This window comes from Crocuta crocuta, unplaced genomic scaffold, assembly GCF_008692635.1.
Source record: "Crocuta crocuta isolate KB4526 unplaced genomic scaffold, BGI_CrCroc_1.0 scaffold317, whole genome shotgun sequence".
Taxonomy (NCBI): Eukaryota; Metazoa; Chordata; class Mammalia; order Carnivora; family Hyaenidae; genus Crocuta; species Crocuta crocuta.
Window position 1 is genome coordinate 5,638,221 of NW_027530984.1, and position 21,988 is coordinate 5,660,208.

Genomic DNA, 21,988 nt, shown 5'->3' on the forward strand with positions numbered 1-21,988 from the left:
GCTCAATAATAGGAATAGACAGTATTTATTTTGATTATTCTCCACAAACATGCTTGAAGATTTAATGTTGAAAGCATAATTTGAAACAGATATTCAGAAGTTATTGTATATGCTAGGGATTATTTTCTGGGAGCAAACAGACAAGTACAGCTACAAAGAAGTTGACATAATACTATTAATTAACAAAAGAGAATATGTACAATAAAGTGAACTTAATCACTTACCTAAATAGAAGATCAACTAAAAAAACCTTTAAAAATGACTGGCCTTGTGAAATTAAATACTCCCAACTGTGCATATATGGTTAGAACCATTGCTTTCCTTTAAGAAATTTAGATTTACTGGTATATTCAGGGAAATTAGTAATTATTCATATCAATACAGAAAGATATTTTTAGAGGATGTCTGTGAAATATTTGTCAAGCTTACCATGGTTATCTCTGTCTTTATAACTTCTTCAGTTTTCCAATATCATAGTAGTTATTTATTGGTGCATAACAAATATTCCAAAATTTAAGTGGTATAAAACAACAGGCATTTATTTTTTTTACAGTTTCTGTTGGTCAGGAATTCAAGAGCAGTTTACTAGGTGTCTGTGGCTCAAAAATCTCTTCTGTGGTTACAGTCAAGCTTTTGGAGAGTGTGGCTGCTGCAGTCTCATCTGAAAGCTTGACTGGGTGTAAGGGAGGGATCAAAGAAAAGGTCACGGCAGGAGATTCATTTACAAACACATTGGTTGTTGACAGACATTCCTTCACCTTATGGGCCTCCCTGCAAGGCTGCCTCATGACTCAGCAGCTGGCTTTCCCCAGAGTGATCTATCTAAAAGAGAGTAAGAGACTATAAATAAGATGGAGATCATAGTCTTTTTACCATCTAATCTTGGAAATGACATCCGTTCACTTCTACCATATTCTTTTCATTAGAAGTGATTCAGTAAGTCCAGAATACACTCAAAGAGAGGGCATTATGCACCAAGGCATGGAGATTACTGGAGTCTTTGCAGAGATTGCCTGCCACAAATACTTTAATCTTTTGGGAATTGTGCTAACATGGTCATCAGGAATAAGGACTTGAGCAAGTACAATTGGTTCGTTGTCATTATAGCTGTATTTTTTTAGTTTGTGAAGCTGAAACCAGTTTATGAAGAATAGGCAGCTATAGAAAATGACTAGAGCAAATGCATTTAAGGGAATAGAGCACTATCTTAAGCATTGTGAAATAGCCATCACTTTAGGGGAGCAGCAGGGCCAAGATTTTTTCCTAGGAGGCAAAGCAAACAACTGCTACCTTTCTTTTTTGGTTGCATATAATTTTGCTTCATTCTCTTCAAATAAGAGCAAGCAATAATGTAATCAGTGGGGATATTTTATTTTGTTGTTAGTTTTGATGTTACTGTACTTGGTATTTGAAATGAAGTAAAGCTGAAGACTTTCTCTTATTTTTTAAGTTTATTTTTGAAAGAGACAGAGAGAGAGAGAGAGTGCATGAGTTGAGCAGAGAAAGAGGAAGAGAGAGAAATCCAAGCAGGTTCTGCAATATCAGTGGAGAACCTGACACAGGACTCTATTTCATGAACTGCAAGATCATGCCCTGAGCCAGTATCAAAAGTCAGACTGACTTAACTAACTGAGCACCCAAGCACCCTAAAGCTGAAGACTCTGTTTCTGCCAAGGGAGACCAAAACACTGTCCATAAGCAACATTTAGCATAATGTATGTTAAGACAGTTTACCAGATAAAAGGTCACCAGTCATTCCCGGTTTCTTTTAGTTCATTGCATGTTACTCATTTAAGAATTGGGACTTCTTACTTCTTAAAAACCAGTAGCTCCAGGTGTTTTACTTCATATTTAGTGGGTCCTAAGAAAATTTTGTCTGACAATAAAATTGTATCATTTTAATCAATATTCCTCTTTGGGTTTTTTTTTTTCTTCTTCTATTTGAGAAAAATTTTGTTTTACTTTGTTGATGTCTTTGTAAAAGCTCTTTGCACAATGCTTGGCATATAATAAGCACTCAGTAAATGTTCCTTTCTTTTTATAGAAAAAACAGACTGAATTTCTATGTAGTGTTAAGTGCTTTCATGGCATGCAGAACTAATATGTAAAAGTGCATGGGTGTTACAGATTTTTTAAACCACTTCAATTTAAAGAATAAATAACTTTGGGCTGTCCCTTACATTTCTAAATAATTTTACCACTCCTAACCCATATCGTTAGTTAAGATTTGAAAGTAATTTTTGACTTGAATAATTTCAAAACAAAGTACTTGGTTGACTTCGTTTTTGTCTTTCCATCTTTGTTTCCCAAAATTTAAACAAATATTTGATAATGTTTAAGCCAAGATCTTTTTATGTGTGGCAAAGGAAATTCCTTGTGGATTATGATTATTAGGTTTGTGCATGTGCTTTCTACTTATAAACTAATGCTTATTTTCCTTGTCCTTTTGTTTCACTGCTGCTTCAATCCTGATGCATTTTGCTTCTTCCTGGTTTGGATTGTATTTGTTTGCTGCTCAATTACCCTGCATTAAAAGCTTCTTGGTGATAGCAAAGATGTCCTTGGGCCATCAAGTAAGTAGCCAAGTTTGAATGGCATATTTGGAGACAAGATATTTTGATGTGTACTTGTAAAGGCATACAGTTTTTCTCTTGATTATTAAATCTTCTACTTCCCAAGCACTGAGATACAAAGTAAAGGATATAAATGGTCGTTCAGAACCCATCGGTTGTCAGTGCCCATATGAGATTGATAATGTTTGTGTATTTACTTCTTGATTGTCTAAAGATGGATTATATACTTAGCTAAATTACCTAATTCATAATTTAAGACCTCTTCTTCAGGCATGGTGGGAGGGATTTAAAAAAAAAAAAAAAAAAAAGTCCTTTTAANATAGATCAGACTTCTTTGAGACTGGACATGACACAAGAAATTCACTACCATTTGAAAATGAGAAATATTGTTTTATTTTGTCACAATCTTTACATAATAGAAAATTTGGTTATGAAACACATTTATTTATACTTTGGGGATTTCAAGAGTGAAACATGTTTCATCTTAGTAATTTAGAAGATGTACCCGTTAAATTTATATCTGAAAAAAGTTTTTTTGATCAGACACCGTGCTGGCTTTGGGGACTATCCGATGAGTAAAATATGTACCCTGCCTATAAGGGTCATTATAGGCTAGCAGGGGGTTGATACACATGAATAGGTAATTCTAGAGCATTGTGACAGGGGCCACTGTTATATTAAAAATCATAGCATTACTGAGGTGAAATGAGCCTAAGATATCTTTTTTTTTTTTTTTAATATAACTGATTGTCAAGTTAGCAAGTGTAGACTGATACAGTGTACTCTTGGCTTCAGGAGCAGATTCCCATGATTCATTCATTGCTTACATACAGCACCCAGGGCTCATCCCAACAAGCACCCTCCTCAATGCCCATCACCTATTTTCCTCTTTTGCCTGCCCCCCCCCGCCATTGATCTTCAGTTTGTTCTTTGTATTTGAGAGTCTTTTATGGTTTGCCTCCCTCTCTGTTTGGAACTATTTTTTCCCCTTCCCTTCATGCATAATTTTCTAGATAAAGAGCTGGAAGGGTTTCTTAAAAAATTTTTTTAATGTTTTATTTATTTCTGAGAGAGAGAGAGAGATAGCGTGAGCAGGGGAGGGTCAGAGAGAGAGGGAGACACAGAATCTGTAACAGGCTCTGGGCTCTGAGCTAGCTGTCAGCACAGAGCCCGATGCGGGGCTCGAACCCACAAACCTTGAGATCATGACCTAAGCCAAAGTCGGATGCTTAACTGACTGAGCCACCCAGGTGCCCCTAAAGAGCTGGAAGTTAAGAACTAACATGACCAAAGAGTTAGAATTGGATAGTAGCCCAGTGTGTCTTCAGCAGGATTCTGTTGAATTCAAAAATCATCATGAAACCATCAGTTGGCTGAATTCAAATCTAACCAAATAATTAAAGTATTGCTGTCACAAATCAGACAAGAATTTAAATCTTATTGAAGTGCAATGTAGAAATTACACTGATTTAGGAAGTTTTAGCATTTCTTCCTTCTTCAGCAGTTATCTGACCACTGCAAGTCAGTTCAATGCTTTGGGGCTCATTTTTTCCCCATTGGCTAATAAACAAGTGACTGAACAGGATAATGGCAAGCTTTCTTCTAGTTGTAAAATTCTTTGGTATGGATTGGTTGCTGTTTGTCTTTTTTTTTTTTTTAATAGTTTATTGTCAAATTAGTTTCCACATAACACTCAGTGCTCATCCCCACAAGTGTCCTCCTCCATGCCCATCCCCCCCTCCCCCCACATCCATCAGTCCTCAGTTTTTGTCAGCATTCAAGAGTCTCTCATGGTTTGCCTCTCTCCCTTTCCCCCACCACTTCCGCCCTTCTTCTCCCCCTTGTTCCTCCGTCAAGTTCCTCCTAATCCTCCTATACGTGCAAACATATGATATTTGTCCTTCTCTGCCTGGTTGCTGTTTGTCTTTAATATTGATTGTAGTGTGTATGTAATTTTTTTCTAAAAAGATGATTTAAAGTAATTGCTAAAATTCCTTTTTAAAATTCTCAATTTTAACAATTAATAGTATTTTAAATATATTTATTATAAAACCAGCATTATTAGTAGAATTGGTTTTCTTAGAGAGAGCACATGAGTGGGGGAAAGAGGCAGAGAGAGAGAGAGAATCTTTTTTTTTTTTAAATGTTTTTATTTATTTCTAGGAGAGAGAGAGAGAGAGACAGCGTGAGCAGGGGAGGGTCAGAGAGAGAGGGAGTCACAGACTGAAACAGGCTCCAGGCTCTGAGCTGGCAGTCAGCACAGAGCCCGACGTGGGGCTTGAACCCACGAACCACGAGATCATGACCTGAGCGAAAGTCGTACGCCCAACCGACTAAGCCACCCAGGCGCCCTGAGAGAGAGAGAATCTTAAGCAGGCTCTACACTTAGTACAGAGCCCGACATAAGACTTGATCTCACAACTCTGGGATCATAACCTGAGCCGAAACCAAGAGTTGAATGTACAATCGACTGAGCTACCCAGGTGCCCCTAGAGTAGTAGAAATTTTAAAAGTTGAAAAAAGTATACAAATAGTAAAACATCTTTTATGTTTTCTTGTCACCCTTACTTGTGATACCCAGCAGATATTTTCAATGAATTTTTCAATTCCTTTAGTAACCTTATATATTTGAATTGATTGGCAATGACAAACTGACCAATAGAATTTCATTTTTTTGAAGATAATTTTCAATTATTCATTAATTCACATAGTGTACATGAGTGGGGGAGGGGTTGGAGGAGGGGAGAGAAAGACAGAATAAGAATCTTAAGTGAGCTCCACACTCAGTACAGAGCCTGACATGGGGCTTGATCCCACCACCCTGAAATTATAGAGCTGAGAGCAAGAGATGATTGTGCAACTCACTGAGTCACCCACACGCCCCTACAATTGAATTTTTAATACCAATTACAGTTGTTCCATTGTAGAAACTGGGTTTTATAATAGGAGGCCTTTAATTTCTACTTAGAATAGACGAAATTTATCGTGGTTACACATTTTCTGAATACACAAATAAAAATATACAATATATATTAGAGATGAGTTTATATTGTACTTTGCCAATTACTTAATAGATATCACATATCTTTTAGAGTGGAAAAGTAATTTCATTAATATTAGGATCTGTACTGAATGAAAAAAGTTATATACAAACATATTTAAATTCTTAAAGTATTTGAGAAAAGGTACATCATCTGTAAGGGGAGTCTTAGGATTTACATAGAGATTATTTATGACTTTAAAATAATTACTTAACTTTATCTTATCTTCCTTAGATTAGGGACAAATACCAGACTCTGAAGCTTGGAAATTCTTCAGATTTTATATTGATGAATTGAATTCAGAAAGTAAAGATAGTAGTTATAGAATCATATTCTCCTTAGAAGTTGTAGTTGGTATGTTAATTATATACTATTAATTATTCCAGTGTGATTAGTTTCTATAATAAGATAATCAATATGAATTGTAAAATAGGTTACTTATTTCTACAAAGTAGGGCCAGGAGAGGGCACTGTTATGCTATCTTTAGTAGATGAGGCAATTGTAGTGTCAAAAACTATTGGAATCATGCAGTGATTCATTTGTCAAATATCTGTCCAGTGATTTAGTATTTATTGGCAGTTTTATGACAAGGGGTACAAATAAAAACAGTGAATGCCCTACTCTAGCTTACATTCAAATAGTCTAAGATTGTACAAATGTACAATCTTTGTAGAACATCAAAATGATTTTTATATTATGCAAATCTTCTTGTCTGTATTGTTGTTAATACTTGTGAATAGGGCAAGAGAGAAAATTTTTTTCTAAATACGTATTTGTATAAACCCTTTCACTTCAAGGTTCTCAAAATCATAAATAGTAATATCTCAAATGGTAAGGAGTTAGAGGTAAATACAACTAAATTTACAATTCTCAAGACTATTTCCTTTTTTTATATAGTGAAGTTACTCAAGATACCTATATGTTACTGATGGACTCCTGAAACATATTTTAATGCTATTAGTTGTTCTTCTCATAATGTATTTTAATTTAGCCTAAAATGTACTGTCTAATACTACAAAAGAATCTATGTAGCATATGTAGATTATTAAGCGTAATCATCCAGTAAGTATGTGTTGAGCCTACTACTCAACTTAAGAACTTGAATCTTAAAAATCCCTCATGTTCAGCTATGTACTTCTTTTGTCTGTCTCTGTGCCTGCTACCAAGAGATGATGACTAGTTTGTATTTTTCATCATTCTTTGCTTTTTTAAAAAAAATCTATTTTTGGATACTTAGGTGGCTCAGTTGATTGGGTGTCCGGCTTCAGCTCAGGTCATGATCTCATGGTTCGTGGGTTCGAGCCCCGCATCGGGCTCTGTGCTGACAGCTAGCTCAGAGCCCAGAGCCTGTTTCAGATTCTTTGTCTTCCCCTCTCTCTCTATGACCTTCCTCTGCTCACGCTGCCTCTCTTTCTCTCAGAAATAAATAAAAAACATTAAAAAAAATGAAAAATATATTTTTGGTGGGTTTTTTTTGTTTGTTTTTATTTTAGAGAAAGTGCATGAGTTGGGGAGAAAGGGGGGAGGGGGCAGAGAATCTTAAGCAGGCTCTAGGCTCAGCCGACGCGGGGCTCAGTCCCACAACCCTGGGATCATGACCTGAGCTGAAAACAAGAGTTGGACTACTTAGCTGACTAAGATGCCAGGCACTCCTTGTTACTGTTAAATTCCATATATGTCACTAAGTTTCATTGGTATTTAATTTAATAAGAGTGCTGTATGTCATCTTCTAAGACTTGTTTTTTGCAGTTAATATTTTATGTTCCAGATTCAACCATGTTTTGGGGTATAGATCTAGTTCATTCCTTTTCAGTGCTATATGCTAGTCCATTATATGCATATACCACAGTATGTCAGTCAATTTTATTTTCAATGGAGGAGTATTTAAGTTGTTTTGATGTTTATAACTATTCTTGTTGTCTCTTGGTAAACACTTATAAGAGTATTATTTTTAGGTATAAAGCTAAAAGTGGGGTTGTTGGACCCATATGGTATGCTGGTATTCAGTTTTATAAGGTAGTTCTAAATTTGTTTTCCAGAGTGCTTAGATCAGTTTCTTCTCCAACAGCAGTACTTAAAATGTCTCATTGATTCTCATCCTTATCAGCATTTGGTATTTTCAGACTTACTAATTTTTTGTCAGTTTTACTGAGTGTAAAATATTTATTTCATTGTGATCTTGATTTATATTTTCCTGGTTACCAAGAGGATAAACATCTTTTTTGTATATTTATTGGCCATTTGCATTTTTTTTTCCATGAACTCACTGTTCAGGTCCCTGCTCCATTTTTTTTCCTCTTAAAATTTTTTTTTATTGAGATACAAATGAGATGCAAATTTATGTTAGTTTCAGGTATGTAGTCATGATTCAGTATTTGTATATATTGCAGAATGATCACCACAGTAAGTCTAGTTAACATCCATCACCCTACATAGTTACAGAATTTTTTTTTCTTATGATGAGGACTTTTAAGATTTATTCTCATAGCAGCTTTCAAATATGCAGTGTAGTACTATTAATCATCATGCTGTACATTGCATTAACATAACTTATTTATTCTGTAACTCAAACTTTGTACCCTTTGATTCCCTTCATCCCTTTTTCCTACTTACTACCCCCCTGCTTCTGGCAACCACCAGTCTGTTCTCTGTATCTATGAATTTGGCTTTTCACCTTGGATCCTATGGTAATTGTCTTTCTCTGTCTGTCTTATTTAGCTCAGCATAATACCCTCAAGGTCCATCCGTGTCATAAATGGCAAAATTTAATTCTTTTGTCTTTATGGCTGAATAGTATTCCATTCATTTGTCGATGGACACTTAGGTTGTTTCCATGTCTTGGCCATTGTAAATAATGCTGTTGTGAACATAAGAGCGCATGTATCTTTTCGGATTTGTGTTTTCATTTTCTTCAGGAAAATACGCAGAACTGGAATTGCTGGATTCTATGCGTTTCTTTTCACTTTTTGAGGATTCTCCATACTGTTTTCCATAGTAGTGAGTTAGCTACTCTAATTTACATTCCTACCAACTGTACAGTTGGTCACGTTTCTCTACATCCTTGTCAATACTTGCTATTTCCTGTCTTTTTGATAAGAGCCATTCTAACAGGTGTGAGGGGATAATAACTTATTGTGGTTTTGATTTCCATTTCCCTGATGATTAGTGACATTTAGCATCTTTTCATGTACCCGTTGCCCATTCTGTCTTTGCAAAAGTGTTTATTCAGAACTTCTGCCCATTTTTACATCAAATTGTTTATTTTTTGCTGTTGAGTTTTATGAGCTATTGATGTATTTTGGACATTAACCCCTTGTCAGCTTTAAGACCTGCAAATATTTTCTCCTATTCAGTAGGTTGTCTTTTCATTTTGTTGATGGTTTCCTTTGTGGTGCAGAAGGCTTTTAGTTTGATATGTAGTCCTACTTGTTTATTGTTTATTTTTGCTTTTGTTGCCTCTTCTTTTGGTGTCAGATCCAGAAAACCATCACCAAGTCTGATGTCAAGAAGCTTACTGCCTATGTTTTCTTTTTGGAATTTTAGGGCTTCAGGTCTTATATTCAAGTCTTTGATTCATTTTGAGTTAACTTTTATATATGATGTAAGATAGTGGTTCAGTTTGATTCTTTTGCAGGTAGATGTCCAGATTTTCCGGCACCACTTATTGAAGAGACTACCCTTTTCCCTATTGTGTGTTCTTAGCTCCTTTTCACAAATTAATATGGCCATATATGCACAGGTATACTGATGGGCCCTCTATTCTGTTTTATTGATTTACATGACTGTTTTCATGCCAGTACCATGCTGTTTTGATTATTGTAGCTCTGTTTTATAGTTTGAAACCAGGGAGCACAATGCCTTCAGGTTTGTTCTTTTTCAAGATCATTTTGGTTATTCAGGGTCTTCTTTGGTTTCACACAAATTTTAGAACTTTTTGTGCTAATTCTGTGAAAAATGCCATTGAATTTTTCATTGGGGTTGCATTGAATCTGTAGGTTGCTTTAGGTGGTATGGACATTTTAACAATATTATTCCGTCCATAAATATGGATTGTCTTTCCATTTGTTTGTGTTTTCAGTTTCTTTTATCTCCATCTTCTAATTTTCATTGTACAGGTCTTTCACCTCTTGGTGAAATGTTAAATGTATGGTTAAATGTATTCCTAGGTATTTTATTCTTTTTGATGATTCCCTACATTTTCCTACTGAGCTGTTGGTGTTTTTCTAATTGATTTATAGGGTTTTTTTAAAAAAAAAAATATTCTGGATATCATCAGCCCTTTGTTAATTATATATGTTGTGAATATCCTGTTTTTCATTTTAACTTTTTATGGTACCTTTTGATTAAAATCTTAATTTTAATATAGTAGAACTTATCAGCTCTTTATTTTTTGGTTAGTGCTTTGTTGTGTCTTTTTATTTATTTTTTTAATGTTTTTATTTATTTCTGAGAGAGAGCATGACCAGAGGAGGGTCAGAGAGAGGAGATAGAGTCTGAAGCAGGCTTCAGGCTCTGAGCTAGGGGTCAGCACAGAGCCTGACGCCGGGCTCAAACCCATGCCGTGAGATCATTACCTGAGCCAAAGTCAGATGCTTAACTGACTGAGCCACCCAGGTGCCCCTGTTTTATCTTTTTAAAGGAATCACTCCCTATCCCAAGTTTATAAAGATATTTTTTTAAATATTTTCTTCTAAAAGGTTTTAAGTTTTGCTTTTTACACTGATGTCTTTAATTTTCCTAAAACTATTTTTTGTGCATGATATGAGGGTAAGGACCTAATTTTCTAATACTTAATTTTTCTAGTGTCATTAATGGCATAGTCTTTTTTGTCCCTACTTCTGTTTTATATCTAGGCTCCATGTATGCATGGGTTTGATTATGAGAACTCTGTTTTGTTCTTTAGATCAATTTTGTCTCTTCCTACATCAATACTGTACATTTTTAATTTTAATAGTAATTTTTAGGAATTAAGTAGATCTTGGATTTGGTAACCAAAGGAGCTGTCGTTTATGATAATGAAGTTTGATAAAAATGTAGAATTTGTTGATTGTTCATTCAGCGAGATTCTATTGAGTACCTTCATTATGCCAGAACCATACCAGGACTTGAGGACTTAGGGAAATAGAAGGCAGACAAAACTCCCTTCTCTTATGGAACTTATGGTCTACTGGAGAAGGCAGACAATAAACAAATGATATAATTTCAGATAGTGATAAGCACAACAGTAAAAATCATGTACAATACAGTGATAGTGTATAATTGTGGCAGAGTCCACACTAACCAAAAAAAAAAAAAAAAAAGATAAACTTATCATAGGCATGACGAAGAGCTTTTCTGAATATAGGGCATTAGAGCACAGACAACACATAGAGACGATTCAGTAATGTGAACAAAGAGGGTAGGAGTTTTCCAGGTAGAACAAGAGATATAAAGGCCCAGAGACCGAGGCAAAATGGCATGTTGTGAGGAATACAAGGAAGGCCATTCTAGCTGGAGCCAAGTAGCCAAGTGACTAAAGAGGAGAGAAATAGAGAATGAGGTTGTAGAGGTTAAGCAGGGGCCAGACACACTTCATTTCTTCTACCATGAGATTCAAGTATAATGGGAAGCATTGAGGATATTTCTGGTGCAGATCTGATTCATGATTTACAACGATTGTTCAGGCTTCTATGCAGAGAATGAACTCTAAACAAGCAAGGAGCATGACAATAAGTCTGGAGACTAGGTAAAAATCTGTTGCTGCGATCCAGTGGACAGGTAATGGTGGCTTAGGAGAGGATGATAATTGTGGAAGTGGGAAGAAGTAAAAGGATTCCAGATAAAGTTTGAGGGTAGACTGTTGAGAGTAGACTACGGAGATCTCACAAATAAATTGGATGTGAAATGTGAAAGAAAGGAATAGAAGAACATATCTAAGGTTTTCAACCTAAGAGAGTGGTGGAGGAGAATAGTGAGAGGTAGGTTTGGAGGATAAGCAGAATCAAGAATTATACTCTGGATAAATTTGAGATGCCTGTTTAAATAGTAGAGGCTATTTATTATAAGGCAGGCAGTTGGACATAAGAGTTTAGTTCAGGAAGAGATAAATTCAGAAGTCTTCAGTGTTTAGATTCTTTTTTTATGGACTTGATGGGAACATAAACTTTTTATATCCTTGGATGTTAAGCCAGAGGGTTTTTTTTTTTAATTTTTACATTGAAATGTACAGAGCTAAAATATAATTCTTGAAAAATTGAGCACAATAGAAAATAATTTGATTTAAAGGTATTGATTTAAAAGATATGATGATAAAAATATGAACGTGACACTCCGGTTTAAGTTAAACATTAAATCTGTAGTGAAGACAGAATCATTCTTTCTCAAGGTAAAGCTAAGTTTTTGTAGGCAAAAAGCACAGAAACATAAAATGAATGGACATGGAGGTCCTAGGGCATTGTGGATTTCATCACAATTTGCCCCTTTCCTTCATTTGAGTATTTTTCTCTTTTCTGCCCTCTCTGCAAGTGGGCATTTTCTTTATTAGCAGCTTGGCCAGATGGATGAATAACTATGGCTTTAAACATTAAATTGTTTATTGGGGCAGCAACCTTTTAAAAGATTAGACTTTGAAACCAAATGCTTTTGAGTTAGACATCGTACTTCTATTACTTAGTCTTAGGCAAGGCAGTCTCTGAATGAACCGCAAGTTTCCCTGTTTCTAAAACAGGAATCCTACCTATTTTTCATGAAAATTAGAAATTAGAGTAGAAATTCTAGTGAATATGAGTATTTTATACTGCTACTAATTTGTATTTTTTCTGATTACTAATGAAGGTTGAGTATCTTCATATGTTTAGTGACCATTTGTATTTCTTTTTTTTATTTTTTAATTTTTTAGTGTTTGTTTATTTTTGAGAAAGAGAGAGACAGAGACAGAGTGTGAGTAGGGGAGGGGCAGAGAGCGAGGGAGACACAGCATCAGAAGCAGGCTCCAGGCTCTGAGCTATCAGCACAGAGCCCAATGCGGGGCTCAGACTCACAAACCTTTAGATCATGACCTGAGCTGAAGTTGTACTCCCAACCAACTGAGCCACCCAGATGCCCCCATTTGTATTTCTTTTATGAAATGACTTTGTCTCTTGCTTATTGCTTTCTTGGCAAATGTAAATAGTTAATACCACAATGAAAAGCCCATAGTAAACCCTGAAGTACCTTTCATTACAGTTGACTGTGTATTTTCATTTTTGTAATGTCTGAGTTTTGTGTAATTGGACCCATGCATAGCAATCAGTTCCTCTTGGATTAATGGCAAACTACAATTAAAATAAAACAGTTATGCAGATTTATTAAAGTACAGAGTTCGAAAACAAGTATAACCATTGAGGCTATTTCAATCATAATTCTATACTGTGTTATTAACTGTGTAATTATGTAAATCTGTAACATAAGTACTAATTCTTTTTTCTTCTTCCCTTGAGCTGTGGTAGCAAACAGTGACGAATCTCAACTTCTGACACCAGGAAGGATGAGTCAGCGCCAAGGGAAAGAAGCTTATCCAACACCAACCAAAGATTTGTATCAGCCATCGTTTAGTCCAGCAAGTCCTCATAGTCAGGGTAAGAAATTGTGCCTTTAATTTAGTTGTCATTGTTGTTTTAAGGGGAGAATGACATTTTAGGTCTATCATAATTTTTTCTTTGTAATTATTTGGTTTTATGGGTTTTGTGTTTGCTTTGGTCATCTATTTTGCTCTTGATATGAGTTTCTTTTCCTTTAGAGTCCTTTTAATTCCTCTTATAATATAGCTAGTGTACTTGGCTAGTTATCCTGTTCTAATTAAGTGATTCTCAAACTTTGTTGTCTCAAGACTCCTTAACTGTTAAAAATTATTTAAGTCCTCAAAGAACTTTTATGCAGATTAACCTATTGGTATATATTATAAAATAGAATGAAGAAATTTTAAAAATGTTTATACTTAATCATTTAAGTTTATAATAATAGACCCTTTGCAAGTTAATACAAATAACATACTTTTATTAAAAGTAACTATGTTCTTCCTTCCTTTCCCTCAAAAAAAAAATCAAGAAGAGTGGTGTTCTTTTCCCTCATGGTCTCTCAGACTTGCCACTATTAACATTATGGACTGGATAATTCTTGTGGGGGGCTGTCATGTGCGATGTAGGGTATTTAGCAGCATCTTCAGCCTCTACCTACTAGATGACAATAGCACTTTGTCCAGTTGTATACAAGCAGAAATAGCTGAGACTTTGCCAGATGTCCCTTGAGAGACAAAATTGTCATTGCCTGAGAACTACTATTTACAATTTTTGCAAATCTTTTCAATATCTAGTTTACAAACAGATACCTGGATATTCATATCTGCTTCTGCAATCATCCTGTCATCATGTAATGATTGGATTGAAGTATATGAACAAAATCTAGCCTCACACATATACGTAGTTGGAAAAGGGAGGATTACATTAATGGCTTTATACATAAATATTAGTCTTTATACATAAATATAGTCTTTGATACTACACCAAAATTTGACAAGTGATAATTTCTTTTTTTTTAAGTTTGTTTATTTATTTTAAGAGAGAGAGGGAGGGAGTAGCAGAGAGAGAGAGGGACAGAGAGAATCCCAAGCAGACTCTGTGCTATCTGTGCAGTCTGACACAGGGTTCGATCCCATGAACCGTGAGATCGTGACCTGAACTGATATCAAGAGTAGGACACTTAACAGACTGAGTCATCCAGGCACCCACAAGTGGTAGTTTCTTAAATATTGGTTGCCAAATGTAATCTGAAACCATATCAATAATCTTCTCATACTCTCTTAAGTTAAAGTCCATTCTTCTATCTTGAACTTTGAATGGTTCTTTACTGATGCATGATTTTTTAACATCATGCATTACTCATTTGGGAAACAGTTACTGAATTATGTATATCTACTAAGTGTTGACACATTTTAAAATACAATACAAAGATGTGCTTTATGCATACTTCTCATCTTGTCACACAGAATATTAAAACCATCAGGGTTTAAGATTAGTAACTTTTAGTGCTTCATCAAGAACATCTGTAAGTGAAACTGGCCTTTTACTGTAAGTGCATGACGGTAAAGAAATCAGTGACTCTACTACAATTGGTGCCTTTGCCTTGATATGTGCTAAGGCGCCAGCACTTTAACCCAACATTGCTTTTGTACCATCAGTGCAAATGTCAACACAATGAAAATATATTATGGAACTAGTTTTAACCTTGTAGACTCTCTAAAAGAGTCTTGGGAACTCCCAAGGATTATGGATCACACTTCCTAATTCATATTTGATAAATTTTGTATATAAAATCCTGCTTCTTAGTACAGTTTATTTAATCAGATGCTTTGAACTCACAGCACTATGATAGCTATTGTGGAAAGATTTCTGCCTTTAAAACAAAGCACTTAAGTTTGGTGTTTTAAAGCTAATGTATACTTAGCTATAAAAGTTTAATTTGGAGTCTTAACTATCACAATATCTGTATTATCATTCAGGTTTTGGTGTTGTGACTATGAACTATTCTTTGAAAGTAGGCTTTAGTTACTTCTTTTTAAATGAATATTAATTGGTAAATAGTAAGTTACATGATCACTTTCTACTTTATTTCAGTGGGAAGTGTTTAATAAATAATAGCAATTATTTTAAATAAGTGATTCTTTTTGGATTGTAAGCTGATATTTCAGCTGTTGCTGTACTTAAGCACCTTACAGAAGAGGCTCATTTAGAAATTATTTTAGTGGCCCTTGCAAACCTCTAATTTTTGCATTTAAAGCAGCTCTAGTGTCAGTTATATCTGGATTTGCACCTAAATTTTCCTGTGTAAGTTATGGACAAGTTAATATTTGTGGGTGAATTACATATTGAATATATATTAAAGTCAACCTATTGGCTTTGTATAATGCAAAATATCTCTGGTTTACCTACTGAAATTCCATATCATAGTTTCCAGTTGTCAGATTTGTTTGAAATAAGATAGATTCATTAGCTCTTGATTATGAGGAAGATAAACTGCTGGAGGAGATTAACAAATATTCTGTAAACTTCTTTGATTTGTCTACCATATCTCAAATACTCTTGCTTAGTATGATCAGCTTTGAATGGAAAGACTTAAGAGTTCCAGAAACTTATAGTAATAATGACTAACATTTAATGCTCTTCATGCCTCTCAAGGATTTTTACATGCATTAGCTCCTAGAATTCTTGTAAGAACCTTATGGTGTATAAATCATTTTCCCTGTTTCACAAGTGAAGAAACTGAATGCTTGGTAAGGGTAATTTCTTTTTTATTATTCAGATTTGTAACCAAAAAAGTTCACTAGATGCCTGCATTTATGTCCCTCCCATTCTCAAAAAGTCAACAGTTGACTGTTGCCTAGAGCAGTGGCTCCTGAGTCTGCGTGTGTCTGAGAATCACCTGGGAGCTTCGCTTAGATACAGATTTCTACTTCAGCCTTTCAGAAGCTCTGGGAGCTGTTTTTTCCTCCAGGGTGAGGTTGTATATTTATAAAACTCTCCACGAGTCTCTGTTGTAGTAACATTTGGACAAACAGTCAAGAGCATAAATTCCAGATACCATAATCTGGTAATCTGAACTCTTCACTTGTTTGATTTTATTCTACCTTTTCAATTTCACTTTGTGTTTCCCCTCATCACAAACCCAGCAAGATGACTTTCTTTGCTGTTCTCCTGCAAAACTGTGCTTTTATTTATCCTGGTATCCTCCATTATGGAATGCCTCCTCCCTTCCCTTTGCTTATTTAAATGCTTCTCAAATCCCAGGGTGCCATTAGTAAAAAATGGCCTCAGAGTAAGGATCAGATCAAGAGTGCTTCTGCAAAATTCCGTGTTGAGAGTTCGGAAAGATTTAAAGGCCTTTCAAAAGGGCTTTAAGGAGGCTAAAAGGTGTACCGTTCAGAATGTCTCAGCTAGCTGAAAGAACTCTAAGGCTCTTTAGTCTGCTGTCCTACAGCACCATGACATAGCCCAAAGTAGTGAATGGTCTATCTCAAAGAAATATGTGGATGTGGTATCTGTTAAATTGAGTTAATTCTAATAAAATTCATAAGAAACTCACAGCGTTTTGACAAGAATGGTGCTAATGGAAATACCACCAGCTTAGATGGGAAAGGATAAACAGCTCAACTAAAAAGAGCCTTTGTGTGTGGGGAGAATCTCAATCTTGTGTGGATATGAAGCAGGCTGAGAAAACTCCACTGTTGGAAACATGGGCCATTTCTTATGAAATAGGAAGACTGACTCAGAGAATAGAGCCAGGAGCCCAGAAAGCAGAGTCAAGAGGCAAGCACTATTTTCAAAGAATAGAACTGTGCTTATTTTAATTAATTAATTAATTAATTAATTTTTAAGAGAGAGTGCACAAGTGGAAGAGAGGGGCAGAGGGAGAGAGAATCCCAACCAGACCCCACACTCAGCATAGAGCCTGATGCGGGGCTGGATCCGACGACCCTGGGATCCTGACCTGAGCTGAAATAAGGAGTCGGATGCTCAACCAGTTGAGCCGCCCAGGTATCCCCCTAACTGTTGTAATCAAACTGCTGATGACATGTGCCCAGCAGATTCACAACTGCTATGGGACTATTGTGCCTTCTGTGTAACTCCTCATCCCCTGCATCTTTTGAACTCCTGTATCCATTGTAGTCCTACCCCTGGCTTACTACAGTTGGGCAGAGAAGTTACCTTTTGAGGTGATAGGATTTTGGCCTCAGAGGAGGTACATCTGTGAAGCTACATGTGAGAAGCTAAACCCAAGGAGTACCACTTGCAGTTGAACCTGATTTAAATAATTAAACCCAGCCTTATAATCAAGGCTATAATGGAATGACCTTTTAGTTTGGGGAAGGCATTGAGTGTATTTTGGATGTGGAAGGAATGTGAATTAGGTGGACTGTGATGTATTTCATCTTCAAAGATGACTGCAACAATATTTTTCATCTTACATGCCTTTTTTTTTATGTGTCCTTGCGACTTGCTCATCAAGAAATGGAGTTTATTCTTCCTCTATCCCTATCCTTATTCATGTGACTGCTATGACAAATAGAATATGACAGAAGTGATGTTTTAGGATTTTTGAGACTAGACATTAAAAAGGCCTGGTAACTTCTGCTTTTGCTGCTGAGAGGAAGCAAGCTTCTGTGTAAGAAGCCTCACCATCCACATACTACTGTTCTGTGTGGAAGCCCAAACTGGCTAGCCCCACTTGTTACAATCATCCCAGCAGGTCAGTATGACTGTCAAGCCATGTTGGGTGTTCTGGAAGATACTGTGTGGATCAGAGACAAGCCACCATCAACCCTAACTTGCCTAAATTGCACAATTATGAGCAAATAGTTTAATGTTTTAAAGCACTAAGGTTTGTGTAGTTTAAGGTACAGCAATAGTTAACTATAACAGTAGGCAACACAGTGATTAGAATTATATTTATAAATTGGGAAGAATATAGTACATATGAGAAGATTCATAACTAGACTGTACTGTCTAGGTGAAGGAAATACAGCCTGGATGAGAGTGACAGTTGTGGGAATAAAAAAAGGAAAATTTGTTTGGGATTAGTGATTGATTGGGTGGAGGTGACAGTGGAAAGAGTGAAGGAAGAATCTACAATGACTCCTAGATATTTTGCTTGGGAAACTAGGTTAGAAGTTTACCAAGATAGGGAACTGTGGAAGAAAACCAAGTTTGGGGGAAAGATGCTGAGGATTCCAGTTTCAAACATGGTGTATTTGAAGTGTGTTAGAGCTATCCACATGGCATGTTAAGGAGAAGATTGGCTTTATGAGTGCAGGGTTTAGTAGACATTTCTGCATTGGAAATGTAGATTTGGAAGTCGTCAGCATAGAGAGAGTAATTGAAGATGGTGAAAACAACCATATGCATCAGGTTAGAGATTCCCAGGCAATATTGTTTATTAAATGAAGTAAAATAGAATCAAAAGATCAGAGCTTATGTGATCTGTGAAATTTTTATCTCCTACACTCATACATCTACTTACACACACACACCTATTTGATGTAAAATATATTTCTCATTGTAAGTTGTAAAACGTTTGGGAAGAATTGAAGGTTGAGAAAAGTAGTTGGAATACCATCCTTACAAACAAGTGTCAACATTTAAGGATATGGTGTAGAAAGTATTGGCAAAGGAGCTTTGTACAGGAGTGTTGTATCCCAGAAGAATGAAACAGATGGTTTTATGAAAGAAGGAGAATAACCTGTAGTTTTACATGCAGCTCAGAAGTCCAGCTAGTTAAGGCAACTGAAAAATTATCCATTAACAAGATAGCATTGCTAACTTTTGTGAATTCAGTTTTGGGGACAGTGATGAAGGCAGAAGATGATAACAATAGAATGAATGAGAAAGGTAAGGAATTGAAGACAGTTAACAAACTCTTTCAGGCATTGTGCCTTTGAAGGGGAGGAAAGTGTATAGTAGCTAGAGGAAGACAATGGGCCAAAAGGAGATTTAAGAAAGGAGATATTTGAGCATGTCTACATGTTGACAGGATAAAGTCAGCAGAGAGAAATACATAATTAATAAGGACAGGTCTCAGAAGGGGAAGCCTTGATGGGGTCCGGTGTGAAGGTGAGGGGTTGACAGGCCTAGGAACATAGCTGGGAAGTGGAGGAACCGTGGTAGTGGGGGTGCCAGATAGTGTTCGGGCCTCAATTGAGGTTGGTATTAATCTGCCTCAGTGTGAGATTTTCTTCCATAAGGTTAGGGTTTATTAGGAATGTGCAGTAAAAGTAATTGTGGCAAAGTAGGCATGGGGTGCTGGCAGGGGAGTAGAAGCTTAGTGGATGAGCTTGGTGAATGGCTTCGGTGGAGGGGTTGGGATCTGTAGGAGGAAATGTCAGAATTTGTGGATAGCTCAGTGTGTAAGTAAGTGGCTTTGAGGGCTGAGGCAAGCTCCAGCAGATGAATACTGAACTGATAAAATAATGGAGGGTTAATGTAGACAGAAGAAAGGTATAGAGAGTAAATGGTACTGTCAGTAAGCTTCTCAGGAAAGAGATTGTCCTTTTTTAAAAAAAATACTCATCTGTTCCTAGCGTACGTAGTAACTTGAACATGGTAGATACTTTTGCATTGAATAAGTGAATGAATGCCTGTATTGAGCACCTTATATGTTCCTGCCCTTGTGAAGCTTTAGTCTCATTTTTTAAATGAATAGATGTAATTCTGGGGGCAATATTCATGCACTGGAACCTGTTCTCTAACATCAACCTCACATATACATGGGAACAATATTATAAGAGAGTGGATGACCATGCATCAGGAAAAAATGGCGTTTATATTGGTACTATTTGCAGAATTCTTGCTAATAGCTACCACTTATTGAGCACTTAACTGAGTTTGGCTAATATGGTAAAAGTCTTATGTGCAAAATTATATTTAACTGTTTGGAACAACCTATAAAACATAGGAACAGTTACTCTGCTTCACAAATGAGAAAACCAAGGATCAAGGATTTAAGAAATTTGTTCAAATTCACAAAACTAGTAAATGTCAGAGACAGTTTTCAATCTCAGGACTGTCAAAGCCAATAATCTCAATACTCCACTCCACGGGAGTAAATCACAGGGTCAGCTCTTTTCTTTTTGTGTTCTACATGTTATCATGTTAGAAGTTTGTTTTGCCAGCGCTTCAGAATGGCAAAGATTCTGATCCTGTTTTCTAGCTGAGTCTCCTTCATGCATATTGATTCATACCAATTTAATATAGGTCATTATCCCTTAAAAACAGGTAAGTTTGTTTTCTTTTGGTGTGGTTTCCTTCCATTGTTTTAGGATTTTCTTTTCTTTTTTTGAAGTTAACTGGGGAGACTGATTCTTCGCACTAAAGCCCACACATATCAGTATAGTCTTTTATTTGTCAAATGTTTAAATTATGCTAATGAGTCAGATTATTCCAGAAATTATTAATGTGCCAGATTTTTACCTTATTCAAAGTTAAGTATACCAGTTTACCTAAAAATAGTTTTAACCTTAGAATGATTACAGTCTTTTAAATAGGATGGTATTTGTTTTATGCTGACTTCTCTGACATATTTTATATATTTCAACTTATCAAGAAAGAAATATGGATATTCAATAGGTTATTCTCTCCCTTTTCTTCTTCTACTTTTGAATAAGGACAGTGCCCAGGGAGCCTAGAGACTAAATTATAGCCTATCTCAACTGATACTCTGTTCCCTCTACGGAACATTTGCATTTGTTATCAAAGCTTGATGAGTTAACTCTAATTCATCTTGTAGCTACCCTTTCATTCTTTGGTCATAAAAAGTGATTTTGCATGTTTTTCGTTTTACAAAACCATCTTTCAGTTGTAGTGCTTTGTGAGAGAATATAAAATGTTGCTTTGTCAAAACTTAAAGGAGTAGGTTTCAAATTAATTTTTAAATGTTTAAAATTTTAAAACTAAAAGTTATTTAATCAGTTATCTGCTTAGCCAGTTTTATCCAAATTAATTTAGACTACGCTTGGTTTATCTAGACTTGAATTAAAATGTACATGCTTAGTATTGTGTTTCTGTTATCCTTTAGTAAATTCTCTTAAACCTGCAAAGTCCCTTCATCTTGAATGCCCTGGTAGCATTAAATATGATGTGATGAGTCTACTACAACTTAATTGAAGACTTCAAAGTAAAGGGAGATTTTCTTTGCAGAGTTTATTAGTGTGAAGATGTTGTACCATATTCCCCAGGGTGACAGTTTTAGACATCGCTGGTATAAATCTCAGGTGACACCTTCATTTAAGTGGTTTGTAGACAAAAGGAGACCAAAAAGTCAGTTTCCTCCATGAATCGAAGCAATTCTTCCTCCCTTGGTAAGATATTTCTAGGATCAGTTCTTGAAGAACATTTATAAGACTTGTATACACATAACAAATGTGTCTTGAATATATGTGCTATATTTCATGAAAATTGTTTACCTGAAAGAGTACTTGAATTTATCCCCACTATCTTTAATTTTATTTCTCCTAAATGCTGTACTTTCTTTTGTAGCCATAGGTCATTTTCATTACAAATAGTATATAAATTAGAGATTATGTTAATTTTCTTCTGAGTTTTTGAATCCTCACTGTTGGATTTTTTGAAGTTATTTCTTAAGTCAGAATTTTTCTGTTTCAAGAAGTTTTCTATTTGAAATTCCTTGTGTTCAGGTAGTTGCTTCAGAGGTATGAAAGTATATATTAAATAATGGAAAAGGATATAATATTTGGCAAATTTTAAAAAATGAGAATGAAATATTTTTCTAAATTCTCATGTGAAATGTTGCAACTGTCTATGTTTTTCACATGTTTTGTGTTCTTGTAGATGAAACTGAAATACTTCGAG

The 21,988-nt window shown here is 35.6% G+C and overlaps 1 protein-coding gene across 10 annotated transcripts in view; it reads left to right on the plus strand.

The window, feature by feature from the left end:
• OSBPL8 (oxysterol binding protein like 8) overlaps positions 1 to 21,988 on the plus strand; it is a 154,838-nt gene that overhangs the window by 64,461 nt on the left and 68,389 nt on the right. For 5 of the 10 annotated variants that reach the window (XM_077770212.1, XM_077770218.1, XM_077770216.1 and 2 more), the window contains 2 exons: positions 2,537 to 2,573; positions 13,073 to 13,210. In XM_077770212.1, the coding sequence (XP_077626338.1) occupies positions 2,537 to 2,573; positions 13,073 to 13,210 (175 nt within the window). The remainder of the gene's footprint in view (positions 1 to 2,536; positions 2,574 to 13,072; positions 13,211 to 21,988) is intronic. The other 5 variants (XM_077770222.1, XM_077770219.1, XM_077770220.1 and 2 more) reach the window with 3 other exon arrangements.